This window comes from Saimiri boliviensis, chromosome 8 (assembly GCF_048565385.1).
Source record: "Saimiri boliviensis isolate mSaiBol1 chromosome 8, mSaiBol1.pri, whole genome shotgun sequence".
In the NCBI taxonomy this organism is placed as follows: domain Eukaryota; kingdom Metazoa; phylum Chordata; class Mammalia; order Primates; family Cebidae; genus Saimiri; species Saimiri boliviensis.
The window spans coordinates 3,268,251-3,279,639 of NC_133456.1; the positions used below are offsets into that span (position 1 = coordinate 3,268,251).

Genomic DNA, 11,389 nt, shown 5'->3' on the forward strand with positions numbered 1-11,389 from the left:
AGGGGGCAAGCTGAGGCAAGGCAGGGCACTGCCCCACCTGGAAAGTGTATCTGGCACAAAGGATGGGGGAGCAACACCTCCTTGGTACTCCAAATCAGAGGCAGTGCTATACCCTGAGGCTTCGGCAGCACACAGCCCAGGAAAACGCCACCTGACTGAGAACCACCCGAGTTGCAGACCTGGGTAACAGCCCAGTCCACTAGCCCCAGCCAGACCAGTGCCTTGTCAGCGCAGACCACGGCGGAGACTTGGTCTAACACTGAGAAACCTTGCAAGAAGAACTGCCCATCTCACAGAAGGGAGAGTTAAAAGCAGGGAGGGGGATACAGCCAGACAGGCCCCATCCCCACAAGATCAAGCAACCAGAATCCATCTACCAGGAAAGTTTCACAGTTAACGTATCAGATGGAGCTCCATACAGAAGCAGCGGGCGGGACAGAGGGAAAGAAGCCTGCCATGGGAAGGGGGACTAATGCCACCAGCGTACGTGGAAACCAGGCGAAGAATAAACAGTAGCCTGGCTGAGACCAAGGCAGCCCAGCAGTGCCTTCACAGGCAGGTAATAGACTGACAGTCTCAAGCAGCCCATTGACACCGCGTTTCAAAAAAAAAAGCCAGAGACTGCACGAGAAATCACCAACTTCAAAGATCAAAGACAGATAAAGTCACGAAGATGGGAAGAAACCAGCGCAAAAAGGATGAAAAATTCAAAGTCCAGAACGTCTCTCCTCCCCAGACAGATCAGAATGACTCACCAGCAAGACAACAAAACAGGTCAGAAAATGATTGTGATGAGCTGACAGAATCAGGCTTCAAAAGATGAGTAATAACAAACATCTCCGAGCTAAAAGAACATGTTCTAACCCAATGCAAAGAAACTAAGAACCTTGAAAATGGATTAGACAAAATGCTAATTAGAATAACCAGCCTAGAGAAGAACATAAATGACTTCATGGAGCTGAAAAACACAGCACGAAAACTTCATGAAGCACACACAAGTTTCAATAGCCGAAATCAATGAAGCAGAAGAAAGGATATCAGAGATTGAAGACCACCTCAATGAAATAAAAAGAGAAGGCAAGAAAAGAGAAAAACTGAGGGAAAAGACATGAACAAAGCCTCCAAGAAATATGGGATTATGTGAAAAGACCTAATCTACATTTGATAGGTGTATCTGAAGAGGACAGGGAGAAGGAATTCAGCTGGAAAACACTCTTCAGGATATTATCCAGGAGAACTTCCCCAACCTATAAAAGCAGGCCAACATTCAAATACAGGAAATACAAGGAACACCACAGAGATACTCCTTAAGAAGAGCAACCCCAAGGCACATAATCGTCAAATTCACCAGATTTGAAATGAAGGGAAAAATGGTAAGGGCAGCCAGAGAGAAAGGCCAGGTCACCCACAAAGGAAAGCCCATCAGATTCACAGCAGATCTCTCAGCAGAAATCCTACAAGCCAGAAGAGAGCAGGAGCCAGTATTCAACATCCTTAAAGAAAAGAACTTTAAACCCAGAATCTCATATCCAGTCAAACTAAGCTTCATAAGTGAAGGAGAAATAAAATCCTTTACGGACAAGCAATTACTGAGAGATTTCGTTGCCACCACAACTGTCTTACAAGAACTCCTGCAGGAAGCGCTAAACATAGAAAGGAACAACCAGTACCAGCCACTCCAAAAATATACCAAATGGTAAAGACCAATGACACAAAGAGGAAACTCCATCGACCAACGGACAAAACAACCAACCAGTAACAAATGGCAGGATCAAATTCACACATAACAATATTAACCCTAAATGTAAATGGCCTAAACGCCCCAATCAAAAGACAAAGACTGGCAAATTGGGTACAAAGACAAGACCCATCAGTGTGCTGTATCCAGGAAACCCATCTCACAAGTAAGGATACACAAAGGCTCAAAATAAAGGATGGAGGAAGATTTACCAAGCAAATGGAAAGCAAAAAAAAGCAGGAGTTGCAATCCTAGTCTCTGATAAAATAGACTTTAAACCAACATAAATCAAAAGAGACAAAGAAGGACATTACATAATGGTAAAAGGATCAATGCAACGAGAAGAGCTAACGATCCTAAAAATACATGCACCCAATAGAGGAGCACCCAGATACATAAAGCAAGTTCTTAAAAACCTGTAAAGAGACTTAGACTCCAGCACAATAGTGGGAGACTTTAACACTCCACTGTCAATATTAGACAGAACAACGAGACAGAAAATTAACAAGGATATCCAGGACTTGAACTCAGACCTGGATCAAGCAAAACTAATAGACATTTACAGAACACTCCACCCCAAAGCCACAGAATATACATTCTTCTCAGCAACACATCACACATACTATAAAACTGACCACATAATTGAAAGTAAATCACTCCTCAGCAAACACAAAAGAATAGAAATCATAACAAACACTCTCTTGGACCACAGTGCAATCAAGTTAGAACTAAGAATTCAGAAACTAACTCAGAACCGCACAGCTTCATGGAAACCAAACAATTGGCTCCTAAATGTCAACTGGATAAACAATGAAATGAAGGCAGATATAAAGATGTTCTTTGAAACCAATCAGAATGAAGACACAACATACTAGAATCTCTGGGACACATTTAAAGCAGTGTCTAGGGGAAAATATATAGCAATAAATGTCCACATGAGAAGCAAGGAAAGATCTAAAATCAACACCCTATCATCAAAATTGAAGGAGCTAGAGGAGCAAGATCAAAAAAACTCAAAAGCTAGCAGAAGACAAGAAATAACTAAGATAAGAGCAGAAATGAAGGAGAGAGAGACACAGAAAACCCTTCAAAAAAAAATCAATAAATCCAGGAGCTGGTTCTTTGAAAAGACCAACAAAATAGAACACCAGCCAGATTAATAAGAAAAGAGAGAAGAATCAAATAGATGTAATAAAAAACATTAAAGGGGATGTCACCACTGATCCCACAGAAATGCAAACTACCTTCAGAGATTACTACAAACAACTCTATGTACATAAACCAGTAAATCTGGAAGAAATGGATAAATACCTGGACACTTGCACCCTCCCAAGCCTAAACCAGGAATAAGTCGAAACCTGACTAGACCAATAACAAGGTCTGAAGTTGAGGCAGCAATTAATAGCCTACCCACCAAAAAAAGCCCAGGTCCAGATGGGTTCATAGCCGAATTCTATCAGCCATACAAAGAGGAGCTGGTACCATTCCTTCTGAAACAAGTCTAAGCAATCCAAAAAGAGGGAATCCTCCCCAACTAACTTTATAAGACCAACATCACCCTGATACCAAAACCTGGCAGAGACTCAACAAACAAAGAAAACTTCAGGCCAATATCCGCGATGAACACAGATGCAAAAATCTTCGATAAAATACTGGCAAACCGATTGCAACAGCACATAAAAAAGCTTATCCATCACAATTAAATAGGCTTCATTCCAGGGATGCACGGCTGGTTCAACATACTCAAGTCTATAAATGTAATCCACCACATAAACAGAACCAAAGACAAAAACCACATGATGATTCCAATAGATGTAGAGAAGGCCTTTGACAAAATCCAACAGCCCTTTATGCTAAAAACTCTCAATAAACTAGGTATCGATGGAACATATCACAAAATAATAAAAGCTATTTACCACAAACCCACTGCCACTATCATACTGAATGGGCAAAAACTGGAAGCATTTCCTTTGAAATCTGGCACTAGACAAGGATGCCCTCTCTCACCACCCCTATTCAATATAGTATGGAAGTCCTAGCCAGAGCAATCAGGCAATAAAAAGAAATAAAGCGTATTCAGTTAGGAAAAGAGGAAGTCAAATTGTCTCCATTTGCAGACGGCATGACTGTATATTTAGAAGACCCCATAGTTTCAGCCCAAACTCTTCTTAAGCTGATAAACAACTTCAACAAAGTCTCAGGATACAAAATCAATGTGTAGAAATCACAAGCATTCCTATACACCAATAACAAGACAAACAGAGAGCCAAATCAAGAACGAATTGCCATTCACAATTGCTACAAAGACAATAAAATACCTAAGAATACAACTAAAACAGGAGGTAAAGGTTCTCTTCAAGGAGAACTACAAACCACTGCTCAAGGAAGTAAGAGAGGACACAAACAGAAGGAAAAACATTCCATGCTCATGGTTAGGAAGAATCAATTTCGTGAAAATGGCCATACTGCCCAAAGTAATTTATAGATTTAACACTATCCCCACCAAACTACCAATGACCTTCTTCACAGAACTGGAAAAAAACACTTTAAACTTCATATGGAACCAAAAGAGAGCCCACATAACCAAGACGATCCTAGGCAAAAAGAACAAAGCTGGCGGCACCATGCTGTCAGACTTCAAGAGGCAACAGTAATCAAAACATCATGGTACTGGTACCAAAACAGAGACATAGACCAAAGGAACAGAACAGAGGCCTCCAGAGCAACACCACACATCTACAACCATCTGATCTTTGACAAACCTGACAAAAACAAGCAATGGGGAAAGGATCCCCTGTTTAATAAATGCTACTGGAAAAACTGGCTAGCAATATGCAGAAAGCAGAAACTGGACCCCTTCCTGACACCTTACACTAAAATTAACTCCAGATGGATTAAAGACTTAAATATAAAACCAAACACCATAAAAACCCTAGAAGAAAACCTAGGCAAAACCATCCTGGACATAGGCATAGGGAAGGCCTTCATGACTAAAACACCGAAAGCAACGGCAGAAAAAGCAAAAATAGACAAATGGGATCTAATTAAACTGAAGAGCTTCTGTACAGCAAAAGAAACAATCATTAGAGTGAACTGGCAACCAACAGAATGGGAAACAGTTTTTGCAATCTACCCATCTGACAAAGGGCTAATATCCAGAATCTACAAAGAACTAAAACAGATTTACAAGGAAAAAAAAACACATCCATCCAAAAGTGGGCAAAGGATATGAACAGACACTTTTCAAAAGAAGACATATATGAAGCCAGCCAACATATGAAAAAATGCTCATCATCACTGGCCATTAGAGAAATGCAAATCAAAACCACATTGAAATACCATCTCATGCCAGTTAGAATGGCAATCATTAAAAAATCTGGAGACAACAGATGCTGGAGAGGATGTGGAGAAATAGGAACACTTTTACACTGTTGGTGGGAGTGTAAATTAGGTCAACCATTGTGGAAGACAGTGTGGTGATTCCTCAAGGAACTAGAAATAGAAATTCCATTTAACCCAGCCATCCCATTACTGGGTATATACCCAAAGACTATAAATCATTGTATTATAAAGACACATGCACATGCATGTTCATCTCGGCACTGTTTACAATAGCAAAGACCTGGAACCAACCCAAATGCCTATCAACGATAGATTGGACAAAGAAAATGTGGCACATACACACCGTGGAATACTATTCAGCCATAAAAAATGATGAGTTCGTGTCCTTTGTAGGGACATGGATGAAACTGGAAACCATAAATCTCAGCAAACTGACACAAGAACAGAAAATCAAACACTGCATGTTCTTACTCATAGGCGGGTGTTGAAGAATGAGAACGCATGCACACAGAGATAGAAGCATCACACACTGGGGTCCATTGGTGGGGCTATGGGACGGATAGTAGGAGGGAGGGTGGTGAGGGATAACGTGAAGAGAAATGTCAGGTATACGTGATGTGGGGATGGAGGTAGCAAACCACCTTGCCATGAACATACCTATGCAACAATCTTGCATGATCTGCACATGTACCCCAGAATCTAAAGTACAATAAAATAAATAAATAAATAAATAAAATAACTGTGTTGAAAGTTAACAGTTTTTATCTGGGTCTTGGCTTAAAGAACTTGTACGCTGTCATTCAGATTACAGACCATATAACCAAAGTACTGTCTAGCTAATTGTAGGTTATTCTAATTGAAAATAAAGTACCTTCCCCTAAAACATTCACTTAACAACTGAAACTGTAAATGGTAATATGTAAAAGATATTATGTTATAGATTCCTAGAGCGATTCCTAGAGCTAATTCCTAGTTTTCAGCCCCAAATTCCACATATAATTCTTTCAAAAAACACAAAACAAAACTGATCTTCTTACTTTACAAAATTAAACTGAGTATTTACTATTAAAAACCTAGAGGCAATATGTTAACATCATCTCCTTTTTGAAAAATTCATTTAAAATACAAGCTCACAAAAGTCAAAAATGGTTAGAATCTAGATTAGGTAACATTTTTAAAGGATGTTAAAGATGAAGAAAATATTACTGCATATATATACACACATATTTATATGCATATAATACACATACACACTTGTATATATGTATCTTCATTTTAATAAAATAATCCCTGAAAAGATGTGCACATGAATCAAATTATACTAAAATAAGATAAATGTACTAATGATACTTGTTTTTAAATATAATTATATGTCAATCTGCTTAATGAAGTGCAGAACCATCAGCTAACCTTATAAATTAAGACTGGCAGCTTTAAGATTTGCTTTGCGTGTGGTATGCCTATACATGCAAATCTTCTTTGAGATCATTTCCAACAATCTTATCATTAAGAGTATGGGATTCATATTATTTCAAATGTGGTAAGTTGAACAAAATCAATACTGAACAACATACCTTTCAGATAAATTAAGCCTTTGGTGAAGAGGTTCTAATATTTGACATGTCTCTAGGCTGTCAACAGATGTCGAAGGCAATGAGTCTGATTGCACCTTGTTGGCATCACATAAATTAGCATCGTTTCTAGGTAGGGTCTTTCTGAATTTTCGTCCTAAATCCGTCCATAGGACATTCGTCAACATAACTTTGAGTTGCCTGTTATATACATAAATAATTAGTATATATGGTACTACACATTGTCGAATACATGAATTCATCACAAACTAACAATATTTCCAGAAATTCCAAATTTCAATTCTTCAAGTAACTAGAGTAGCAAATATCATAAGAGAAAAGAAAAATGCCGAGCTATTTTAAAATATACCCTAAAAAGTAAAGTCTATTTCACTTAAGCTGGGATTTTCTTCAGAATTCTGTCAAGCATACTACAGCTGTCATTACACATGTACAGCTGCTAGATTCCTAGCAACCCATTCATGTTTAGCAACAATGTTAGTGAAAGGACAGTGTTCACCTGCAGATCTCATCACAGACGAAACCACATTTTGTGCTAAAAATGTGTTTTTGTTTTAGCATTTGTTGATTCAGAAAACACTATTAAAACTAAGGGTGCAATACTTGCATCATTTACATTCTTAAGCCTACAGAGTCTTAGATACAGATTTAATTTTACCTTATTTCTAAAATAGGTCAATTTATAACATTGACTTTACTGTACCTATACCAATTTCAAAAAAAAAAAAAAAAAAAAAAAACAGTGATAAATGTAAGCAGTTCCAGCTACAGTTTTACTCATCATGTTTTCCCCATCTTCTCATTCAGTACATCTTTACACTGAGTACTTGGATAACTATGTTCAGTTCTGGAATTCCAAAGTCTATGGAATATAGTTTCTGCAGCATGTGAACAGGCTACCATGTACACTTAAAACAATGCCAAGTGAGGAATGGCTGAAAGAGCTGAGAAATGTTTTATCAAAAGAGTGTCTGTTTTTCTACCTATGAAACAGTTTTAGGCACTTTTTGTTTGCTTAACAAACACAAGAATACTAAGAACAAAAAAAAAAAAAAAAGAATACTAAGAACAGCAAGATGTCCACGTATTTTCAAGATAAAATGGGAACTCTCAAAAAAAATCACTTGTTTGCAGCAGCCACTTGAGTGTACATTCCCAGAGCATCTAGCAGGAAGAGGGTACAAGTCCCCAGGGTACTTCCACACAACACACCAAAAACTCCAAACTTACTGTACTGAAAAAACGGTTCAAGCTATTAGTTTAAAAATTCTTTTAAAAAAATAAAGAAATCAGTGACATCTCTATGAATCAATAATAATTCAAGCACTTACTGAACATCTTCCAGCAAAACCACTACGCTAGTATAATCTGGAGTTTCAGCCACAAACAAAATAGTTGAGTTTTTGCCTCCACAGACTGTGCATTACAGAGAAGAATAAACCAATTCATTATTTAATTGGAATTCTGATACGTGCTATGAAGAAGAAATAAAGATGTTGCATTTCTTCTGAGCCAAGTCATGGAAGGTTTTTCTGAGACTATGACCTTGCAGCCAGTGTCTCAAAGAAGGACAGGCACTATCCAAAGGAAACAAGTGAAAAACGGAGAAAGGTCTAAAAAAAGAGCACAAAATGCAAAATGCTTTGAGTAAAGCTTCTTCAAAGAAATTAAAATACTAAATACCTGACTCAGGTACTTAGAATACAGAGGAAATGTGTCCAAGAGCGGGCAGTTAGGCAGGACTTAGCAAACTATATTAAGGATCAGAGACTTTTTGTCAACAAGAATAGAAATCCACTAGTCTTAATTAGGAAACAATGAGATCAGGGCTACGTTTTTAAAAGATCATTTTAATCTTTATGAAGAATTAAATGGAAGCCCTAGCAATTATGGGGAATAAAAATTAATTTATGGCGATAATAATGACTTTATCAGGGATAGTTTAGTAGAATGATGGGAGCAGAAACCAGAATACAGCGGGATGAGTAAAGGGAAAAGACCAAATATGAATATAGCAAATGAAAGTAGTTGAGAAACACGGTTGTGAAAGTAGAAAACAAGACAAGAAGCAGGAAAGGGCTTTTAGTCAGTTATTGGTTGATTAGTTAGTTTAAGAAAGGAAAAATTTGTGTAAGTTTAAATGCTTATGGGAAGCACTTAAAGGTTGAAGATATAGAAGGCAGGATAATTAACACAGTAAGTTTCCTAAGAAATAAGTGCTAAGATTTATTGAACATGTACTATATGCCAGGCACTGTGCTAAGCATTTTACAATTCTTTATTTCATTTAATCCTCACAACCATTCCATGAGGGACTTACAAATTATTCTTTTCATGCAGTTGAGGAGACCAAGGTAGACTGATTAACACCTAAGCACACAGTAAAACAAGTAGTGAAAATGGGATTCAGAACCATACACTCTCAATTTTCTTGCCAGCACTCTTAACTGCTTCACACTATACTGGTTTATGATACTAGAGGCACTCCTTTCATTCTTGCAAGAAGGAGAAGGAACCAAGACCATCTCTTAAAAGTGATAGGAAAAGTAAAGGAACATAGGTTTGAGAAAAGTTTCCAAACAATCATTGCAGAGAGCGGGAACGCAAGCTTACTAATGAAACACAGTAAGGCTGTCTTACAGTTAAGAAATCCCTGTGAGATTAACACATTTATAAACTCACAAGTATCTTTTTATTTTTCCAATCAGTGCCAGTCCTAAGTGTCAGCACAATGCAAACAGATGAGTTCACAGAGGATTATTAACTGCAAAGAGGAAAAGGTGTCTTTACAATGAGCAGATCTGGCAGGTACCACCTTATGCAAGTGCTCAAACACAGAACTATCAGGAGTGAAACAATCAGAAATTATGTATCCCCTGCTATGTGCAATAAAAGGTACATGACATCAGGTATGAAGTTTTTCTGCCAAAATATAACCTGGACCAATCATAAGGAGAAGTCCAGAAAAATAATAAAAATATAGATTGTGAGGCATTCTATAAGACAACTGGTCTGGACTCCTCAAAACTCAGTGTCATGGTTAAAAGAGAAAGGGCAGACCAGGTGGGAACTCTTCTAGATTAAGAGACTAATGGGGTATAATAGCCAAATACAATGTGTGAATCTGAATTTGATTCTATTGGGTTGGTGCAAAAATAACTGCAGTTTTTGCCAAATAAATTTTAAAATAAATAAATAAATAACATTTTGGGAACATTCAGGAAATTCCGATTGTGGACGTTACAGCACATGATGATATGAAATTACTAATTTTCTTGATAGCATATTATAATTGTTATGTAAGATAATGTCACTGTTCTTAGGAAAAGCAGGCGGAAGTATTTGAACATAAAATGCCATGATGCCTGCAAATTACTTTCAAATAGTTCCCCAAAAAATGTATGTGTCTATGTATACATGTATACATGTGATACCCATCTATACACATGCATAAGAAGAAACCAAGAGACAGCAAACTTGGTAAAATGTTTAAAGACTATCAGGCTATTATTTATAAGTTTTACAACTATACAATTTAAAATTCTAAATGACCAAATAAAAACATATACAAAATTTTAAGGATAAAAAGTAATTAAGTCTAATGGAAAAACTGTATGACTTAGGTATTTGCTCAATTATTGGGGAAATTATTATCTCAATAGTAATTTTAATAATTTCAAATATGAGATTATTTGATGTGTGAAAATGCCATTTTTCTATTCATTCAGACCAAATAAGAATTTATGTTGGAAAATAACAAATCATTGGTTTTACTGATTATTCTAATAGTGAGGCTCTAAATAAGGAGGACAATTTGGCTTCTCTGGGAAAATACTTATTTCATGTTTGGCTTTATCACAATTTTTGTGACTAAAAATATCCTGCAATAGAAGTAATCTCTTTCCCCTAAATTAGTAAGGTAAAAAATTCTAAACATCTACAACATTTAAGTGTCACAAGATTTCTCTGTATATCAGAAGAGAAACTTACGAGTAAAGAACAACATTCAAACCAGGCACATTAAAACCTAAATTTAGTATTTAGGGATATAGTCTTAGGTAACAATACTACTCAAGAAAAATAAGAAAGTAATTACTTTTAAAGTTAGGTGAGTGGTTACCTTTAAAGCAGGGGTCCCCAACCCTCAGACTGCTGACCAGTACCAGTCTGTGGCCTGTTAGGAACTGGGCCACACAGCAGAAGGTAAGCAGTGAGTGAATGAGCACTATTGTCTGGGCACTGCATCCTGTCACATCAACGGCAGCATTAGATTTGCACAGGAGCACGAACTCTGTTGTGAAGTTCACATGCGAGGGATCTAGCTTATGCACTCCTTATGAGAAACTAACTAATGCCTGATGATCTAAACCACTCTCTACAACACCCCCCAGCTCAATCCCGTTCATGGAAAAATTATCTTCCATAAACCTGGTCCCTGGTGCCAAAAAGGTTAGGGACTGCTGCTTTAAAAGGTTATCATTTGCAGGGGTTGAGAACTTCTGGGGTTGTTTTCTGTTTTGTACCGCAGTAGTGGTTAAAATCTGCCTTAAAAAATATATATTAAATTTAATGACTAATTCATTGAACTGTTTACCTTTTACTCATTTTTTGTTAGTTACATTATATTTCACAGTAAAAATGAAAAGTAAAGACAGCAAAACTGAGAACTCCACCTAACCAAACAATCTACATACTCAGGTTCGCTGGCTCCTGTTAA

At 37.3% G+C, this 11,389-nt stretch overlaps 1 protein-coding gene across 17 annotated transcripts in view; it reads right to left on the reverse strand.

The window, feature by feature from the left end:
* The window catches only part of SENP7 (SUMO specific peptidase 7), a 216,935-nt gene that overhangs the window by 99,951 nt on the left and 105,595 nt on the right, over nt 1–11,389 (reverse strand). For 7 of the 17 annotated variants that reach the window (XR_012518701.1, XR_012518700.1, XM_074403579.1 and 4 more), the window contains 2 exons: nt 6,655–6,852; nt 5,738–5,779 (listed from right to left, as the gene is read on the reverse strand). The exons of 4 other annotated variants lie outside the window; for them this stretch is intronic. Coding sequence is in view for 9 of the 13 variants with exons in the window: in XM_074403579.1 (XP_074259680.1) it covers nt 5,738–5,779; nt 6,655–6,852 (240 nt within the window). In the remaining 4 variants the exon portion in view is untranslated. Of the gene's footprint in view, nt 1–5,737; nt 5,780–6,654; nt 6,853–11,389 lie in introns of those variants that run through there. 6 more of the 17 variants (XM_074403581.1, XM_010331411.3, XM_074403583.1 and 3 more) reach the window with 2 other exon arrangements.